Source organism: Odontesthes bonariensis, chromosome 18, assembly GCF_027942865.1.
Source record: "Odontesthes bonariensis isolate fOdoBon6 chromosome 18, fOdoBon6.hap1, whole genome shotgun sequence".
In the NCBI taxonomy this organism is placed as follows: Eukaryota; Metazoa; Chordata; class Actinopteri; order Atheriniformes; family Atherinopsidae; genus Odontesthes; species Odontesthes bonariensis.
Genome location: NC_134523.1, coordinates 8,002,751 through 8,023,946, shown reverse-complemented (window position 1 = coordinate 8,023,946; position 21,196 = coordinate 8,002,751). Strand labels below are relative to the sequence as shown.

General features: G+C 40.4%; 1 protein-coding gene across 13 annotated transcripts in view; it reads left to right on the top strand.

Moving 5' to 3' along the window:
• Positions 1-21,196, top strand: part of adgrb2 (adhesion G protein-coupled receptor B2) — a 253,955-nt gene that overhangs the window by 130,395 nt on the left and 102,364 nt on the right. For all 13 annotated transcript variants that reach the window (XM_075449014.1, XM_075449024.1, XM_075449016.1 and 10 more), the window contains exons 4-7: positions 806-994; positions 19,126-19,290; positions 19,680-19,844; positions 20,966-21,067. In XM_075449014.1, the coding sequence (XP_075305129.1) occupies positions 806-994; positions 19,126-19,290; positions 19,680-19,844; positions 20,966-21,067 (621 nt within the window). The remainder of the gene's footprint in view (positions 1-805; positions 995-19,125; positions 19,291-19,679; positions 19,845-20,965; positions 21,068-21,196) is intronic.

Below are 21,196 nucleotides of genomic sequence, written 5' to 3'. Positions count from 1 at the left end.
TTGATGAAACGCTAATCAACAAAACCGGTTCGAATAGTTACTTCATTAGGAAAGAACACCGGTCGTGGCGGAGAGTGACTTTAATGTAGGGAGTGTGAGGTTAAAAGAAAGAGGCAGCCAAGCAGAATGACAATGTGAGAAAAATAAATGCACAAAAATACAAGGCTTGATCAACAAAACCACAGAAGACCTGATTATTCTCGGGTTATTTTAAGGTCACATCTTACTTGATTCCGCTTTCATGCGACACATTTTGCAACTTTCCAGGCAGTAGGCAGGGAAAGCCAGCAACATGACCTGCTTTCACATAAACACTGTTTCGACTCTTTTGTTGAATTGCTCGGACAAAATCTACTTCTTATAGGAGCAATGTGTTTTTCTCTCGGGCAGCTAAAAGAAAAGGTTGGTCGTAGAAGATCAGAGGGAAATGCTAATATGGGGCCATAAAGCCTGGCTGTTTTAATCCTCTTGGTTCCATTTGAAATGGAAAGGGAGATGTACAAGAGAATGTTATATACCGCAAGCAGTAATTCCTTCTTTGTATCACTTTTTATGACTGAAACATCGATATATTTAGTGCAGTCATCCTCTATCAGCCTCTTTTTCTAACATATTCGTGACGATGAAACCTGTCATTATCAGAAACTACATTGGTACGAATCGTGAGCTGAGATTCTGTTCTCTTCTTGAGCAGCTCTTTTCAGTCCGACTAAAAAGCAACAGTGGGCTCGAACAGCGACCACTGGGATAATTCAAAGTAAAGAAAAAGGAACCATGTTCTCTCCCTCTCCGCCTTGCTCCTCAGGTGACCCTGCGGCGGAGGAGTGGTCGCAGTGGAGCGTGTGTTCTCTCACATGTGGGCAAGGCTGGCAAGTGAGGACGCGATCATGTGTTTCTTCTCCCTACGGGACACTGTGCAGCGGTGCCCTGCGGGAAACACGCATGTGCAACAACACTGCTGCCTGTCCAGGTGAACCTGGAATCATAAGCTCAGGTACGTCAAACGAGCTGGCGCCTTCCATCGGTGCCGCCGCATATTGTGGAACTTGCTGGTTAGCTATGATCCTCACAGCTCTTTGTTTGATGGGGAAGTTTTTGTGATAGACCTTGCCTACGAGAGTGCGACCCCACCTGCCTATCGTCTTCAACTTTGTAAATGTAAAAATCTGTGAACATTTGGTGTTAAAGGGATAGTTCGCCTATTTTGACTTGAAGCTGTATCACATCCCATATTTGCAGCATCCTTTATAGAATAGATTATTCCTCCCCCAATGGGGGAAATTCAAATTAGTCAAGTAGCTAAAATTTTTTTAGAATATTTACAATGATTGTATTAACAACAACAATGATTATTATTATGCCATTATTTTTATTATTATTATAATATAATATATTATGCAAATGTATTACTCTTTTGAACGCATATTGTTTTGAGAAGCAAGATGCTTAATTTTCGGGACCCTAACCAACTAGCCGGACTATCTTCATCAACGCCAAAACTCAGCTGGAACTCGGCTCACAGGACGCAGCGGGGGGTAAGTCAATGTTCATAAATGATATTGCTAATATGGGATGTCATACAGCTTTACAGAGGCGAACTATCCCTTTAAACCACACTTAGCAGCAGCCTTTACTCTTTAACTTTTATGTAAAATTATGAAAATAATTACCATGTGAATTCGTGTCGTTTTTGAAGAAGGTAGGCTGACGCACATGCACACAAGGAATCTGCACTGCCAAAATCAAATTCCAACTTCAAGGTTCAAGTTATCTTCATTATCCCTGTGGGGTGATTTGGTCTGCAGCTAACGGTAATACAAAGCATAAAACCGTAAACAGCAAGCATACCAACACAGAAAATACTAATATTGTCACTTACAAGGCTGATGGCAGAAGGAATCAATTACTTTTGGAAGATATAATCTAACCATGGTGTAGCAGAAAACCATTTCAATTCATTCTGCTGGCCAGCTGAGAGATAAAGACTGGCACCCGAGCTGGATGTCTGCAAGTCTATTAGACCTGCCACTGCTCCGAAGTCCATACTTCCTGGCCTCTATATTTAGTTCCCCTCAGTTCTTTCATTCCAGGCGTTTCTCTCGTTTCCCTTCACTTGTTTATTCCATTCACCGTCTTAACTTGTATTTTTTACACAAAATAAGTGTTGGAAATTGACCTATTTGAGCATAATAGACAGATTAATGTCTGGATATCTAATAACTCACGGTGACAACTTAGATAGCCGCTTGTACAAAAATCGGGAATTGTTGAGTAAACATTGAATTAAATTCTTGTTCAAAAGTATAAAAGTACAAAAAACAAAAAAAAAAAACAGAATGATGATAATACATCTTTTTCTTTCCTTTTCTTCAGCTTCAGGAAAATCAGTCCCATTTAAGAAGCAGCAAAAGCCCCAAATTATATCAAGGATCGTAGAAAAAAAATGAAAGATGTAATTACATCTTTCATTTTTTTTCCTAAGATCCTTAACTCCAAAGGCTATTATTACATTTCCTGTAATAGTAGTTGTTTCCATGGTCAGACTGTAGGCTTTAGTAATGGGTGATAATTGTCTGTTAGGTCAGTCAGAAAGGTTTTCTTTATTACTGTTATTTGGCTACAGATTAGACTTTAATGACTATTTCTCACTCATCTGTGTTGTCTGATCTTGAAACAGCTTTGAATATAGTTAAACTGAAGATGACACATATTTGAAAGTAGGAGTCGATTTTTTCAAAGTGGACTCACAGCATCTTAAAGTATTTCACCTGTGCCTGATATCAGGTCTCCGGCCTCCCTGCGACCCTGAATTGGATTAAGCGGGTATGGAAAAAGGTTGGCTGGACACTTATCAGGTTCATGCTCGTATGACCTCTTTCGTCACAACATTAAACAGGCTATGTGTGTATTGCTGATGAAACACAGGCTACTGATTATCAACAGGTCTGATTACTTGTGACTATACTATTTTGTTTTTTACTGGTTGACTGCTTTTGTCATTTATTTATTCATTTTTTTTTTTTTTCTAATGAGTGGATTCCATCTTTGCTTGCAGATGGGCACAAATTTGAAACCGAATGCTAATTTGGAGCTGGACACTCCCATCTGTGTCATTTATGATTCACACCCACGCGCTAATGCACCAGGTTTAGCAAATCTGGGCCTTAAGAAGTTTAATTTCAGAGGTCCCCGTTTAACAAATGACAGATTCCTGGCAAATAAATTGCATCGTAGAAAAAGGAACTACGATGTTTTCAATATCAGATGTGGTGATTCCTTCAAGAGAGTCAAGGTAAATGTATTATCAAGTTAACTGACAGCGTACTGAGCACATAAAAAGCAACGAAAACAACAACAACAAAAATGTCTTTCGACAGCCTGAATGGAAGATAATAAGGTCCTCCTTTCAGGCTAACAGGAATAGTTCTAGGTTAACCTCTCTGAACCCAATGACAGGTAAGAGATTGGATCATGTGGGGGTGCTATCCTCTATAAGGAGCACTGCTAATAATCTCTGAATGATGGATGGATGTGCCCATCAAGTTGGGGCCAACACTATTGTCATGTTAGTGTTACCACATGGAGTAGAGTCATTGTGTTGTTGCAACTAAGTCTGCAGGGATATATCTTTTCGAGCAGTGCCTTTCCAGAGGCTGACGGACAGTCAGGGGGATGAAACAGGGCTTAAAAAGGCCTTTCTGATTTGCAATTCACATACATACAGTATGATCACAAAGGAACAGGGAGGCTTTGAGCCAACAACTTCATGGTGGAGGGTTCCATTGTTGAACATGGGTTAGTATAGGATACATTTCTTCTCTTTGAGTTATCTTTAGTGAGATTCCCGCTCTCTATTTAAATAAACGCAGAGTTCTCCTTCAAATTTGCAGAGCTTTAAAGATATTGTCCATCTGTCCTGTACCCTTGTGGACACACTTCCTTATCATTGTGTATGTAGAGTGCTGCATATTATGCGCCCCCCCAGTGTTTGTGCACACAGTCAAAGTATCTTGTATCCACAAATAGAGACTATGGATGTGTTTGTGACATCAGTGTGTTTTTTGTGAGTCTCCCATAAAGTGTGCATATTGTTTTGATGTTGTTTTGGTGTCAAAAGTTATGCCACTATGTATGTAAGTTTGTGTTTTTGTAAGCAAGAGGCACATTTTCCTTCCCTGTCAGTGCATATGCTAATCTTGTCTTTATGCAAATGTGCCAGCCCGATTTGTATGTCTAAGCGCTTCATTTTCTATTCCGTGTCGATATTAATATCCTCAGCTGCTCCTTTGATGGGATATTGGTTGCTGTGTTATGTTCCGTTTATTATTTCATTTTACCCTCCTCTCCTCTGATGTTCTCTGACATGGTTCTAGAGGGGCTTAAGGGCTCTCGGGGGGATTGCCTGAACAGGATCTCACCAAATTTAAACAGACCAGGACGGTGGGGTGGTAGCAGAGAAACGTAAACGTTTTTAATGAACCTGTGATTGGCTTCTTCTGTTTTTTTTTTTTCATGGAAAAGGTGTGGTAGAATCTACTTGCTTGCTTGATTTTCTTGATCTCTTTAACCCTTGATTGCATGTCAGTCTCTGTCTCGGGGAGTCATAAACAAACATCTGATACAGTGCACTGAGGATGACGTGAACATAGACACGTTAATCAAGACGGCTGTAAATATTAACTGCTTAGATTACAAATGAAGACATTTTCACATTCACTGTTCACTAACTTCGAATGTGATCACGCCATTAATTGGCATTTTTGTTGGGAAATCTGACCAAAGAGGGACTGAAAACACCAAATTGTGGAACAAAAATCCAATCCAAGAGAATTCTAATAATAATGAGCAGTCTCTCCTCACCTACTCATAGGTGACACTGGCTCACTGAGCCTCTTGAAGGTGGTAAAACGCCTTCTCCAGCAGCACTGGTAACAAGTGATAACATTCATTTAATGTGCGGACAACATTTAAAACACACAGTGACAATAATCTTTCTAAAAAATAGAAAACCTCGGTTTTGATAGAGTTTTGCCTTTTAAGCTTGCTGTTCAGAAAAGGACACCCAACCCCCAAATCTGCATGTTAAACGTTTTTTTTTTAACCAACGTACTTTATTCTGTTTATTGGCATCTGTAAATCGGGCAAAGGTGAGCATATACAATCTCGGTTTCTCACAGAGCACCTTGGAGTGTGGACCCAAGCGCAGTCGATATATTTTCCGTGGTAGATCGAATATTTCTTTCTTTCTTATGTTTTGCCACTTTCAGGCATGTGATGGCTTTGAGTGCTGCTGTTTGCAGATATCAAAGAAAAATATCTCGGACAAAAAAGTCAATTCAGTGAAAACACAATTTTCTATGTGTTACTCCCAAATAAAGTCAATGCAGATAATGAGTGTGAAGTAATCGTCTCAATCCTTGACAAAGCAAAGTGAGCAGGAATTGGTCCAGCAAATGTAGTTTTAGTTCTATTTACACTGTAAGCAGTAAAGTATAAGCCGGCATGCCCCAAAGCAGGCAAAGTGGAGTAGTACTAATACTCATGTTCTGTTAAGTCACTGCTCATTTACCATAGATTCAGTGACATTTAAAACATGGTTTGGAGAAGTCGCGTTTCACGAATACAACCCGTGTGGGTCACTGCAAAGTTAAATGGTGTACCACTACACTATCTGTAATCATTCAAGCGGGAGAGCCATACATTCACAGCAGATTCATGAAGATGGCATATACGCTGTTATTAGCGTACACCGACTCTCACACAATATTACTAAATATTTTAGCCATGCGTTGGGTGATGAAATTGCAGGTTATTAATGTTCTGCATCAGTATGATGCATGTGTGCATCTCAAAGGTAGAAATTAGAAATTAAAAGCTGATATCTTAATAGCACACACACACACACACACACACATACACAGAAGTGTATTCACTAACGACTGTACATAGATTTAAAAGACATTTTTAGAAAATGTGCACTCAAATTGCACATTGCCTCATTTCGGTTCTACTTTGGGTTATGCAGAGCACATGTACATGCATTGTGTTTGTTTATGATTTTTTTTCCCATTCACACACCCTCTGTTTAAGGTACTTTTTCTACATTCTCATTCGATTATGCTGTAGCCTTAAAACTCAGAACACAGAACCCGTCATTGTTTGTTTTTTTGAAGAAAAATTAATACATTTGGGATTGCTAATATCTGACTCAGCAATCCCACTTGAAATTAAAGTGAAGGATCGGACATGCAGCAGCATGTTCAGCTTCGGTGCTTTGACAGCTTTTACTCAAGAGCCATCAATGGGCTCCAAAAACAAGTCAAACCCCTTAGTCCCCCTTGTTAAGATGCCCGACTAAACCAGAGAAATAAAGATGTTCAAATCCAAGTATGAAGAAAAACAGCCTTGGGCCCTTTAGCTAGTTTTCTTTAAATCACATTCAAATCATAATAAGCTTCAAAGTTATGTCATCAAGAGTGTGGCGACTTTGTGTTGTAGGTGAGTGTCGTGACATTGTATTCTTTATCTGATCCATTGCTTTCATCTAATTTCTGGCATTGAAAACCTCTGACTGGAATTCGCCAAAGGACATTTTCTTCAAAGATGGTTTTCACACACAAATACGGGAAATAATGTTTGTCTTTTTTTTGGTGAAAAAAAAAATCAAATCTGAATGAGCATTAGAGCTTGAACGGTTTCAGGTATCACCTTCTCAGCACCTACAATGCAGCATCGTTTCTCCACCTCAGGCAGTTTCACAATCATTCCCACCTTGGATCCTGTGACCGAAACGCGCCCTTTAAGGCAGGTAGACAATTCAGACTCTAACATGCACAATGGTCAGGGGGTTCAGTGACACATGTGACTGTGACGACCCTCTTAAATATCGGCTTATAAGCAGATAAGCCACCATCTAGTTCAGAACTGGAGAAGCCTTTCGGATGAGAGGTGAAATGTCTTCAAGATCCAAGACGTCCAGTTGCCCTTATTCAAGCTCTGAGAATCTTCATCAACAAAAATCAGAATCACTTTGGATTTTGGCACAGTCGCAATTTCATGCCTCTAATGAGCTTTACAGCTATCTCCAGGCATCAATTAAACCCCTGAAAATGAATCTCTGTTCAGTTAACATGACACATTAAGGCATGCATTTCCCATTGAAATATTATATCTTGCCTTGAAAGGGTTTGGATTGATATCCTGGGATCTGTGAATTTGCTAACTAGCCCTCTCCTGTGCCTCGATTCCTATTGATTACTTAAAAAAAAAAAAGTCATTGTGTCTAATATATATCAGCATGTTTCATGGTTCTCAAAGGGGTCTTTGGGTTTATTAGTAGGGTCCTATAGTAGTAGCTTAAGAAATGTCCTATTTACTAAGAGTCATGACTGAGGGACAACCTTGTATGTTTTTCCATATGAGAAAACAAACAAAAGACACATTTATCTACCTGCTAGGAAATTCTCAAACTGCCTTGCCTGTGAGCTGGTTTTGTATGTGCAATGCAGACTCTAAGTTTCCACATCAAACTTCAATGTAAACTTAAATTTCCTGGCAGAGTGCAGCTAGCCTTTTCCAGCTTGGTGATCGACTGTTAACCTAACGAGAGCAGGTTTAATTCAATGTCTGTGACGACTAGCATCAATAAGGCTCTTTCACACACTGACAAGATGGCTACCACTGATGCCACTGTGGTGTAAAAATGTTCTTTGAAGAATTGGATGATTAAAAGGATCAAAGAGGAACAAAGATGCTGTGGTTTGTTTGCTTCTATTTTCCCATTTCATGAGGCTGAGTCTTTCCAGACCAGCAAAGACAGGCTAAGACGTTCCTATTTTTGAACACGGACATCTCTACGCACGCTCAAACATCCGAGATAAGCTTTTTTTTTTAGCAAAAACGCACTGGTGGAATCTGCTCCCATTCAACAAGGCCCGCAAATGAGATTACTTTAAAAAGCATTTCATTAGATGTGTAGCAAGAGAAACTCAGCTGCTTTCCCAAAGCTGTCTGCAACTCCTGCAACATATAGCCTTTTTGGTAAAGCAGCACAGAGACACACTGAGGCCATGTTTCTCTAAATTTAAGGACATCTCAGTATTTACTAGCTCTACGCATCTTCACACTCTTTAATACATCCTCTCCCTCTCTCTGCCTTGGACTGCCGCTCCTCTGAGCCTTTCTTCTTAGAGTAGAATATTTATTATTTATTGCCATGATTTATTTAGCTTTGCTCAACACAGAACCAGCAATCTCCACCCTCCTGTCTTTAACTTTCTCTCACTCCCTCGCTCCCTCTGGCCCTCCCCACTCTCTATATCCTGATTTCTGTCTCTTTTTCCAGCTTCTTTCCAAACTTGCTCTTCCACCTCTTCTCGGTACAGTTCAATCTCCTCTGGTCTCTTGCTGAATATTTCAAAATTTCTTCCTCCTCGTGCCTACAGTTTCTTTTTATTTTTATTCTGCAGCCACTCAAACTTTATGATCCCAGATCTTTTGTGTTTTTTTTTCCCTTCCTTTTTTGATTTCTCATATCATTTCCCTTTTTGAATGTTTGTATTATTTCCACTTCTTTACACAAGCAAATTATTTTTTAGCAATGATTGTTTTGAATGTGTGTTTTTTTCTCTTATATGGCGGAATTTGCCAGAAACATGAATCAAGAAGTGTCACTCAGCTGAGCAGCAACAGAGGCTCCCAATCTGCAAAGTTTTTCTATATCACTCCAGTTCTCATTTATTCTGTCTCTATTTAATTCAACTTCTACTGCTGCTAAAATGGGCTGCAATAAAGAGGAAAAATGGGGAGGGAAGAAGGAAAATGGAGGCGATGCATTTGAATGATTATGAGACTGAAGGTTTTTATCATTTCAGAGGCAAACTTCCTATATTCATCCCCTTGTCTCAACTCGAGCTGCATAACTGCATGACTTCAAACACCAATGTCCATTTCTAACTGTCATTTTCTCTCATATGATATCATGCAAGTGCTGCCCTTTCCTTTGTAACTGGAATGTACTCTGGAGGTGAGAAGGCCACCTCCATCATGTATTTTAAGGAATGTGCTCATACTCATAATCTAATGTTTCTCTCATTCTCTAACCCTCTTGCCTGCTATGGGATGCTCCACCCTTCCCCCTCCCTCCCTCTCTCATTCCATGCCGTGTGCGTCGTGTTCATGGGTGTTTGCAGTGCATGGGCAGTGGGAGGAGTGGTCATCATGGAGTCTGTGCTCTGTGACCTGTGGGAGGGGCTCCAGGACGCGAACCAGGAAGTGTGTGGATGGAGGCGGGGCCGTTGTTTGCGGACAGCCCGAGATTCAGACCAAACTCTGCAACATAGCGGTGTGTCCTGGTCAGTACCATCCCCATTAACATGACATAACGAGTCTCTCTCTGTCTTAAGCATGACCTTATCCTCTTTTTTTTTTCTTCCAAGTCACAATAACCAAACCTGTCATTGTCACAGCTCTTCAATTTGCAAGCATTTGTGGTATTTTGTGTTCTATCATTGTAACTAAAGGTCTCTGCTATTGTGTTTCCTCTGTCAAAATGCAGCATGTTTATAGGTCTATACATCACGTCATCGAAAAGAGGAAAAAACGTTTCTCTGGGGTTCCTTTTTTTGACACTTTTATCCTGAAACAGCTCAAAAAACTGACTTTGAAATCTGAAAAAAAAACTTTGAAATAGTTTCCACTTTCTCTAAAGTGTCCACGAGAAAATAGCACTTGTGATCTTGGGTGAGACTTGTTGATAAATATACGTTTTTAACTTGAATCACTCTTTTGATTGTGATTTTTTTTTTTTTCCCTATAAGACAAACGTTAAGCTAATACCCAGTAAGCATCGGTCTTCATCAGTCAGGATCCTGGACGTCCAAAAGACATTTACGATGTCCGCTGTAGGTTGAAAATAAATTGTTATCAACTGTCCGTTAATGGAAATTTATTGCCATCCGTAACAAGTCATCATTTGATGTGGCGTGCACATCCGACAAGAGACATAAATTGAGCCGTCGAGTCACCACCTGTTTAGGGGAACGTTTGTAGACATACTTGTATGTGTGTGGGCATGTTTTTCATATGTACATACATAAAATCCTTCAGCTTATAATGGTTTTTCTGTAGATGTGTAATGACAAAACAGACAAGGTAGCAAAATGATAACTGCAATAACAGCACCTTTATTTGCGTTCCCTCATGGAGCTGCACGTTTTTATTTTTGTAAAAAAAAGAAAGAAAAAAGCACGACTCTAAACAATTTCATTTTTTAAAAGCTGAACCTTCTGGCTTTGTAAAATATACATCAAAAAGTTGCTAAAACTGTTGCAATTTCTTCAGATCTTTTTATTCATTTGTTTTTTTTCCCAGATTAAGTCGAGGGGAAAAATGGAATTGTGAACCAGAAGATCACAGTCACTGCTCTGTTGCACCTCTTCTGGCTTTTATGACAGTTTGAATTCTGCTAGAACTTCCCTAATGAAAAACAACATTTTTCATCAATCAAGTTCCAACTATTTGATAGCTTTTGACAGATCACCTTAGCAAGATAAAGACCTATCATGCCCCCCCCCCCCATCATCACTTTGTCCAATGCAAATTTGTGATTCATCACTGAATATTACTTTCGTCCAATCGTCCTCAGTGACTGCTTCCCTTTAGCCCACTGTGGCCTTGTATTCTTCTGTGTAGGTGTGTTCGTGATGGTTTATGTTTGTCATTTCTGGATGTAAAGCCCATTCCCATCTGCTGTTTTTCTTTACACATCGGTCACAAACTCTGGCTCCTGTTTCTGCCCTTCTTTTATTTCTTTTCTTGTGCATTTGCAATTTTCAAGGCAAATGCCTTTGAGTGTTCTGTCCTGACACTTTGACGTCTTCTTTGTTTTACTTTTACAACCGTCCCATTTTGTTTGTACTTGCTATCATTTTAAGCTCGCCGGGAACAGTTGGTATGGTAGGAGGTATGCTGAATGTTCAGCTATATATAAAACAAAAAAAAATATTTTACGACAGTTTGTGTTTTGTTCTTTTTTCATTTTCATATTAAATTTTATCTTTTGATTTATTATTCTGTTTACAAAACTAAAGAGCTCAATTGAAATTGAATATGGCAACATTTGACCTGGCTTGTTGCACTAGCTGCTGCATTTTGCAAATATTTACAACTTCTTGACCCTATGACTGCTGATCTCACATAGCGAACAACAGTGAGGACGCCTGCTAATCATCTGTTGTAGCTAGTTTTGCTAGTTAGCTAGTTGTCTTTACCACTGACTTCTTATGCTTTGCTAGCTGAGGGTTAGTCCATTGGCGGTGGTCAGCTTTCAAACTGTTTTGTTTGGAATAATTGAATTATCTTTACTGTTTAGTTGTGTTGCTACACAAGACAGATACTTGTCCTCTTTATCTGCTTTATTCTTGACAAACATCTGTTCAGGGACGCCGCACAATAAAAGCATCTGCTGTTTAAATTTCAAGTCATGCAGTATATAAGTCTATCAATTGTATTAATAACTTGGAATAATACATGAAACCTTTCCAGTAAGAATACAAGCAACTCTAATTTTTTCTCCTATGTTTCAAGCCTTCAGAACATAAAGGGTATGTTTTTGACCTGGTTATTTGTTCTGCTTTTAATCATCCCTGCTGCAATTTTCCGTTCCATTTTCATTTGTGTGGTCAGCCTTAGGATTCATAGCCACTTAAAAAACTCTTACTGACCTATAGAAAAGTAGCATAGCAAATAGGTTGGACTCCTGTGTTTCATCCATGGTTGGCTTGGAATAGATTGCTGAGCGGTCCTGCCATGAAGTCCTTCAATTTTTGTCTCTGGGATTACCTATTAGGTCTATACCTTGTCAAGAACAGCAATAAGTCTCAGGTGCAGCCCTATCTAATTCTGCTGTCAGCGGTCCTGCAGGACTTTACTCCAGTCTGTCTCAGACTGTCCAAATAAAACATTTTTATCAGGCTGTGGTGGAATGGGATTCAACAATAGGACGGATAAAGTCTCAATGCAGCAGTCTCTGAAGAAACAGTGGAACAGGATTTGAGTGACTATCACTGTGGCTAGCTGCTGAGCAACTCTCCAGAATAGACATTCGCTCAGAAGTAAAAATTACCATCCACCTAATGCAGATTGTTTTTTTCACTTAAAGTGCACTATAAGTAGTATCTGTGGGCGTATAATTTTGTCCCCTTAGAAAAACACTTTCTCTAAAAGCATTTAGACAACACAAAAGGATATTTATTTATGGCTTTCTGTGTTGTCAGGTTATAAATGGATTGTGCATTGGAATAAAGACATTAATGGACATGCAGATATTAAAACATCAGACAATTTATAAGAAAAGTGGTGGTCCTTTCACGATTAATAGCCTTTTTTTTTTTACTCGTGAATTGATTTCAGTCTGAGTGGGAATGTGTTTGCTTAGTGTGTGATCACTCACAGCCCAAGAAATTATCGCAGACTAAGTGCGTATTATTTGGTAACACAAAGTCAAATAATCCACTATTATTTTCCACCGGACTGTGCTGAACGCTTCCAAAGCCTGAATCAGGAATCGAGCTTTGTCATCTTCTTGCTCCCTACACACTGATGAGTATTTTTAGGTATACTTTTTTCCTTTAGTGTTCTTCAAGAATTTCAATGTCGCTGTTTTAATATATCAATATTCTATCTAATAAAAGAGACACAAAGAGACTTCAAAGAGAGACATGGGGATATGTAATAATCAAATATATGCCCGAACCGCAGAATGTTTTGTCCAGCCGTTATGGGAACAGTGTTGGAAAGACAGCATTTGGTAGAAAGGGGAGGCTCTTCAATGGAGGGGTCGACAGAAATTTGTGTATTTGTGCCCGTATCACAACTGCTTCAGCTTTCAGGAGTTCAAAGAAAAAGGTCCCTTTGAAATTATGAATACAAACATAGGCCTCATGGCACAAATGACCACAAAGATTAGAGCTTTGATGGATCCTGTCTGTGTGTTTGTAGATGTTTGTGCGAGTAATTTGATCTTATAGCAAACCCTACACTCAAACCTTACATCTGCAGTGGCATGCCAAAGTCGGGGCTCCCTGCCAAGTATCCTGTTACAGTAAATGGCTAAGCAAGTAAACGATTACCTGTTTTCCAAAAGGCATAGAGTTAAAGGCCATCTTTTGTTTTTGAAGCTGGCTTCCTTCATTTTACACACATTTTGAATTACAATAAATAAAAATAACTCAAATGGTAAAGCTTGGGCCCTCTGCATGGCCTGTACTTTTAGTAACACCCCCTTTGGCATGTTCTGTAAAACAGCTTATAAACCCTTTATGCACTCCGCAAAGAGGCTGCAAATTTGTGCCAGTCTGTGCTGTTTTTGAAGCAACCCTCTTTTGATCGTCACTACTTTTGTGGTGTGATTATTCCATTTTTCCCGCTGCCAGGGAAATGTACAACACAAACTCAAATCATGATCAAGCCGCTCCCATGCTTAACAGGTGAATGGATGTTGTTGGTTTTTTTCCTGAAACTCTGCACCCTTTGCTTGTTGTGACCATTTTGACTTAATATGGGCAAAAGACTTAATTTGCAAACTTCTGAAGCTGATTTTATTTTTGGTCAGAACGCTGGAAAGATTTCCTCCTGATGACTCCTCCAAGAAATTGATATTTCTGCAGATTTCACTGCACAGTAAAGACATTTCCACATCATTCCAGGTTCTGAAAGGCCTTTTGCCATCAAACAAGGGTTGCGATTGCCTTTCTAGCGATGCCATAGAAAGTTGCCAAGGTCCCCAAGACCCCAACGCCCCCATCTGTTTCATCCAATCTTCTAATTACAGGCTTTCACCTGAAAATGCCTGGCTATCTTTTTACAGCCTTCAACTGTTTTTTGGGCCTCCGTTAGTTTAATTTCAGAGTGCTCGGGAGAAAGTTTTGGGAGGTTAATGGAGAATACTTTCATGTTGACAAGCTAAAATCTCTTGGGTACCCAAACCTTTGCTTACCCAAATACGGAATTTCTTTCCTGTTTTGACAATGATTTGAACTTCTCTTCAAAGTGGCCTTACATCAAACATAACACACATTGCACATCAAAGAGTTATCAACTTGATATAATGGGTGTTTGATCAAATAAAGACAATCGACAGGGTGAAATTAGCAGAAGACTGTCGTTTATGAATAATTTAAATGCACATATCAAACCTTTTATAGCTCATGTCATCCTCCCAAAAGAAAACATTTGTGTTTGAAAGGCTCTGGCAGGAAATCGTCTTGAAGTTCGTTCATACCTGCTTTTTTCCCCTCAATTTAAACAATTTATTTCACAACCAACCCATGTCTTAGTAACAGGAAAATTCATCCCAGTTAATCTAGGTGTTCTTCCTTGAGTTTTTGTAGACTTAAGATTATTGGCTAAAGATGAAAAGTCTTTTGATTTGGATTTTTCGCTTTTATTTAGAATTACATAACACTTCTATCCTTGCTAACTATTCATTCCGTTTGTCCTCTCTCCAACACAGTCTTGGTCCAGACTAGTAGGAACACAATATGTGTCACACACAGCATGACTTGCCGCATTACCAAGGAGATTTGGCAATGCCTTCCCACCTGAGAGAACCTTGAAAAAAATATGTGTGCTTCACTTTTATCGGCTTCATGATGTCCACTGGTGTATTGTGTGCTTCAATCTGTCATTCCAAGCGACACAGGAAGAATTCTTCCTTTACATTTCGACTTGTTTATGATAAGACGAACGCACTTGATTTGTTCAAACTTTAACAGTAGACGGAGACAGTTTTGCTACTGTAGCGTTTTGTTAAAAGTTAAATCATTCAGTTAGAGCTACTTTTTTATATTTTCAGAATAGATCCGTCACAAGACCAGTCTTCACTTCAGAATTCAAGCTTGAAATGTCATCCAGATGTTTAAAGATTGCACCCGAGACAAAGTTGGCACTGTGCTACTGTATCAAAGTCAAAGACGGCCTGATTTCTAAAAGGCATTTGTTAAAGAAGGCACATTTGTTACCGGCTGTAAGCAAAATTACTTGTTTACTTCCATTTTTCATGTCAAAACCATGTCTTACTTGCACTGGTCTCTTGTGGTCTCTTCAGGTCTGTCCAAGGATTTAAGATGATGTGTAGATCGAAAGACTGTGAACCTAATATTCCCCCCACCCGTGAAATGTTCCCGGCCCCCCAGCTGAAACACAAGCGTTATGTATGATCAATACAGGCCCATCCAGCCAAACTGTTGTCTTCTCTTCCTTTGTAGCCAGATCAGTCCTTAGGACTTGTTACCACAATGCATCAGGTGGAACTACTTTATTAGATGTTCATTAGCAAACTTTTAATGCTCTTTCATGCACGTAATTGTCCAGGTTCTGAGGTTCAACGAGAACACCACCACTCCTGAGTCCCGCGATGTATTGTAACGACGTCTTAAGGTCCTAAAAGGGATGTGTCAGTTTGTCTGTGGCATTGTATGAAGTACTTGTGAGTAGATGGCGGCCATCAGAAAAGTGCCTGGAGACATTCTTTCCGCAAATTCACACAGATACACAAACAAATAGCTCGTGATTCACCAAGCACCATCCAGTAGATGGCACTATTGTTCACTGATTTATCTATGGCTCAGCTTAAAGGGAAAGTTCACCTCTTTTGACATGAAGCTGTATGACATCCCATATTAGCAATATCATTAGCCGCTTTCGGACAAAGTAGTTATAAGAACGCAGTTATCAGAACTGTCCTACTCGAATTTCGTTCTGATAACTATCCTTCTCCAGCGGAACTGTTTCAGTCTGCATTCGCACATGAGTCGGGACCAGGTCGGGACTTTGCGCCACGCGCAGCCGTCTGCGTCAGTGACGTGTTACGTTAGCCGTTTAGCGCCACATTCAACAACAAAACAAAACAAAACCGGTAAAAGTAGAAAAAACACCACAAAGAAGCTAATGTGGAGAGCGGGGAGGCCACCGTGTTCATGGTCTGCATGCTGGTGATCTTAATCATGGACGATCACATCAGGCGTCTAATATCGAGGCTGGAAGAGCACACAGAGAGAGTAAGGAGACGATACTTTTTCATTTCATGAAGGAAGAAAGGAGAGCAGAGCGCCGCAGACAAAGGAGACAAGTGTAAATTTAACTTATTAAACACCCGCCGGTTGTGTCTGTGTCTATGAGGAAACATTTCAGCCGTGATAGCATGACATGGGGCGTAGCTACCGACCACCAAACACCTCTGTCAGATGTGTTCTATAGAACCATGAAAAGACCCGACCTCGGAGAAGGAGCTAAATGGTTATAAGAACTGAGGGAGAAAGCCCCGAGTTCCTGTATGTCCGAACACGGGAGAAAACGGCCCCGCGGATTAAAAGGTTATTAGAACTGCCAAAGGTTCCTACAGTCCAAAAGCAGCTATTTATGAACATTGACTTACCCCCCGCTGCGTCCTGTGAGCCGAGTTCCAGCCTCTTTTTGGCGTTGACGAAGATAGTCCGGCTAGTTTGCTAGGGTCCCAAAAATAAAGCGTCTTGCTTCTCAAAACAATATGTGCATTGTTCGAACTATGCCGAGATTTTCGGGGGGTCCTATTTTTTTCTGGGGGGGGGGTGTTGCTTACTTGCGCTTGACTCAGAGCGCAGATCTCGAAAACACATGAGAAGCCTATATACAGAATCATACACGTACAGCACAGCTTTATGGCAATTACGCACACAGGCTCCACACCTCCACACACGCATCGCGTCTGCAATCATAACTCATCAGGGGAATATTATTTTTAGAGACCCCCCAACATTTCCCAAATCATGTTTTCGGGGGGGGTCTCGTGTCAGTTTCAGGGGGTCTGACTTTTTCTGGAGGGACGATTTTGTGACGCAAATGTATTACTCTTTTGAACGCATATTGTTTTGAGAAGCAAGACGCTTTATTTTTGGGACCCTAGCAAACTAGCCGGACTACCTTCGTCAACGCCAAAACTCGGCTGGAACTCTGCTCACAGGACGCAGCGGAGGGGTAAGTCAATGTTCATAAATGATATTGCTAATATGGGATGTCATACAGCTTCATGTCAAAAGAGGCGAACTATCCCTTCAAGAACAACGACGAAAGAAGATCTCTGATTGACTGAAAACAACACAAAGGTGGCTGAAATAAAACTAAAACATTAAAAATATAGACGTTATTACATCCAACTGACGCGTCATTTGTCGTTACAGCTAATCAGCATCTTCTTTCTTTTCACGTCAGAGTAAAAAAATAATATTCAAAGTATTAATCTGGCTGAATCTGTGGTGTAATGCTCAATATTCTAATATTCACAAATGATAAAAGGCCTGCCCAGAGTAACAAAGTATTGCTTTTGGTGATGAATTCATAAGCTCACAAGCTTGCCCCCCAGTTTGGTTTAATTCTCCATTTTACAGCTTTGTACCGCATTTAAAGAGAAAAGCACTGATTACATGCCTGCCATTAGAAATCTGTGTCTCAACATATAACAGTTATCTGTTGCAAAAGTGGAAAGCAACTAAATTATATCTGTTGGCAGCAGAGCAGAGCTAAAAATATACTTTTATTAAAAATCAAAATTGAGTCATGTGGACAGAAAACCCAAGCTCCAAATAGATGCTAATTTGGTCGTGAGTCTCCTGGATGTGTAAATAGCTCATAGTTTAATCGCATTTCCCATCTTGTCAATCTTCTGAGGTGATAAAATGTGTTTACAGCTTGTTTTAGTGCCCAGAACTGGCTGTAAAAAATATTAATGGAGCTTGAAGTACATTTTAGTTGGCGTGTTTAAATCATCACACACTGTTTAAAACTGTGCAAAAATTAAAGCATCACTCAAGTCTCTCAATAAGTCCGGCTGCATTTAAAACATGAGTTGTGTTTCTTTTTAACGTTATTGCCAACAGGAGGAGGACATTGTCCTAACTTGACTCAGTCTAAATTATTACCTCTTGGAATGTGTGTTTGCATGTTACTAGTACTAGTAAAAATGTTTTCGGTTCACTAAAGGAAGACATTTTATGCCCTTTTTTTCTTAATTTGAAATAATTTCCTAAAGTATGCCGCAGGATTACAGTACCGCAGCTCTTTTTTCAGCCATGTCCCTACACATCTGTTAGTAGTAAGCACAGCAGGGGGTTTAGGGGCTTCAGTGAACCACTAATCTCGCTTCCCTTCCATGGGATGTAACTTATTTGTGAGTGACGCTTTGCGTGACCAGGCAAATACCACAGATAGGAAGACTTGGCAGCTACCCGGCCGTTTAAAATCATGTGGTAATTCCTCTATTATTCCTCTATTATGAGCTTGATTAAGTGCCGAGCTTCACTGCCAGTCCATTTGTCTGTGTTTTGTTTACATTTTTAGAAGCTAACTTTAAAAACTACTGCTTGTATTGGAGACGTTCGCTGACTTCAGGTCCAAAATTTAGTTTTGTCTCTGTTGCGACAAAGACCTTCCAAAAAATAAGAAATATGTGGGGATCACAATCAAGATATTCACATCCTCATCAAAATCCGTATCTATGTACTTTTTTCTTTGGTTTGTTGGTTTTTGTATTTCTGGGTTGTTTTTATCCGACAAATCCGATCAAACAGGGGACAGTAGAGGCTTTGATTACACTCGTGCATGCCGCCCAGCTTCAGTTAAGCCGTTCAGTATCCAACTGTTTAAAGCTATATCGGTATTGTTGTCAAATTGTGCACAACACAAGTCAAGGGGTGAAGAGCGGCGCATTTCTAAAGTACATTATAAAAGAAAATTCAATTGAAGGTACTGTGCATGAACTCTTAAAAACAAGACACGAAAAGATTTTGGAATCAGCTATTTCATATCGGATGGAAATTTCTAAATTGTCCATGAACCAGTTTGTTGTTGCTATTTATGGCAATCCAAATAGTCTCAAATATATTTGTTGTGCATCCAAGCTCAGTGTATTCTCCTAGCTATTCACTTTCTCTGCCTTGTCTCCTTGCTTCCTCTCTCCCTTTCCTTTCACCCCCCCCCCCCCCCCCCCCTCCAAACCCTGCATTACTTTACCCTGATTTCTCCCCTGTCTCCGTGCCCTCATCCATTCCTCTGTCTCTCTTCATCCACCTTCACCTTTCTCCCGCTGTGCAGTGGAGGGTCAGTGGTCGGAGTGGGGGCCCTGGTCGACATGCAGTGTGACATGTAACACAGGAACCCAGCAGAGGCAGAGGCGTTGCAGTCCGTCGGTGCACGGCTGGGCCGAGTGTAAAGGTCCCCATCAAGAGAGCAGAGATTGCACCAACCCTTCATGCAGCGGTGAGGCATACAAATTAGTGCTCGGTATTCACACTCACATGCCCTCAGACATCATTATGCAAACATAGAGCATGTATTATCTGAGGCATGAACATGCTTGTCTCTGATTCACGGTTCACACATGAGTAATTTGTGGGTTGGGACTCAATTTGGCTATTCTGTTTTCAACAGGGACCCTGGAGGACAAATATACTTGGGTGTTTTAATGAGCCTCGGCCCCAACTTGGGCTCCAATTGGCTCTATATTTGAATTCACATTGAAAAAGGATGAATACAAAAATAAAAGCAGCACAGTATTGAATTTGCTAATTATGAACAACTCCCATTTCCCCACTCCCAACCTCCCACTTTGCCTGATCTTTACGGGTGGTGCTTTGCTCATGCGCCAGGTGGAGGTAACTGGGGCAGCTGGAACCACTGGAGTCTCTGCAGCAAGACATGTGACTCCGGGTGGCAGCGGCGCTTCAGGATGTGCGAGGGCACCGGAGTACAAGGTTACCCCTGCGATGGCTTGGGAGAGGAGGTCCGGTCCTGTAACGAGAAGAAGTGCCCGGGTCAGTGTGTTACTTCATGCAACTATTTATGACTATTATTAAAGCTATTACCTGTGAACTGTATTTATGTAGTGTTTGTGTTATTTATGTTTTAATGAGCTTCATAAAACATTTTTGACTGCATGTCATGCGACCGCATGAATAACATAGTGTTTTTCACTTTGAAACATCTGTGTGCCTTGTTTGGCACATGCTCAGTATTTAAGTAGAGGCTTCATTTGCAATTTTATACGTGCACTCACCTTCTCATCTTACCTGTTTTGTTGTTTTTTCGCTCATCTTTACCTTTTATATTGATTTTATGTGTTCTTTGCTTGTGGTGCTTTCCTTTTTATTCCTGTCAGCTATACTCCATTTCTCTTTTCTTCTTGAAAGATGTTTTGGCGCACTTGTCTTCCCAACCTTCTCTAGTTCGCTGTTTTTCTTGCTGTGTTTTCCCAACCACTCGAGGACATGATGTTCCGTAGTTCTTGTCACTTTCTCGACTGCATCATATATGAGAATATGCAAGTGTATTTTTCGGGTGCGTGCCCGAGCGTCACTTGTGACCGTGTTTGCTTGGAGGGGCTATAAATGATAAACTTCTGAGTGCAGCCACCACTACGAACTCTTTGCTTTAAGAAAGTCGCAAGCCTCTTTTACAGAAGACAAGGATCTTTGTCTGTTGGTGTTGCAGGAGAACATCATATTGCATTTTCACCCTTTCTGTCTTTGCTCTTTGCTCTCCATCCCTCTTCATCTGTCTCTGCCAGCGCGCGTCTCCCCTCTCGGAATATCTTCAGAGCGCCTTCCCCTGTTTTTTCATCAGGGTTATGAAAGAGAGGGAGGGGGGAAAATAGATGAATAAAAAGAGGGGATAAGATGAAGAGGGAATGAGATGCTGCACTGAGGCGATGTCACTGACAGAGAGCACTGAGCAATGTACAAGGGAATAAGATTGAGAGCTGCTGCAGAAGAGCATAGATTTGAATCTGTTTCTTTTTTGTGCTCTTCTGTCTCCCCCCCTTTTTTTTTCTTTTTTTCTCCCTCTAGGGTGTGTGTGGCTAGGTGGTGATGTTTTTTTTTTATTGCCTGCTAGGCTGTGCTACATTTTACTTTTTATGTGTGTTTCTCAACCGCAGCTCCTCATGAGATATGCAAAGATGAGCACCTCCTCTCTATGTCGTGGAAGAGAGCCTCGGCTGGAGAAACTGTCTACAACAAGTGTCCAACAAATGCCACTGGTCAGTCCCACATCATATCATAAGCTGACAATGCCATCAGTTAGCAGCTGATCACATATTTTAATCATAGCCTTCTTAATTCAAGAAAAATGTAACCCTTGTGCGGTCTTAACATTCTGTTTACTCCCC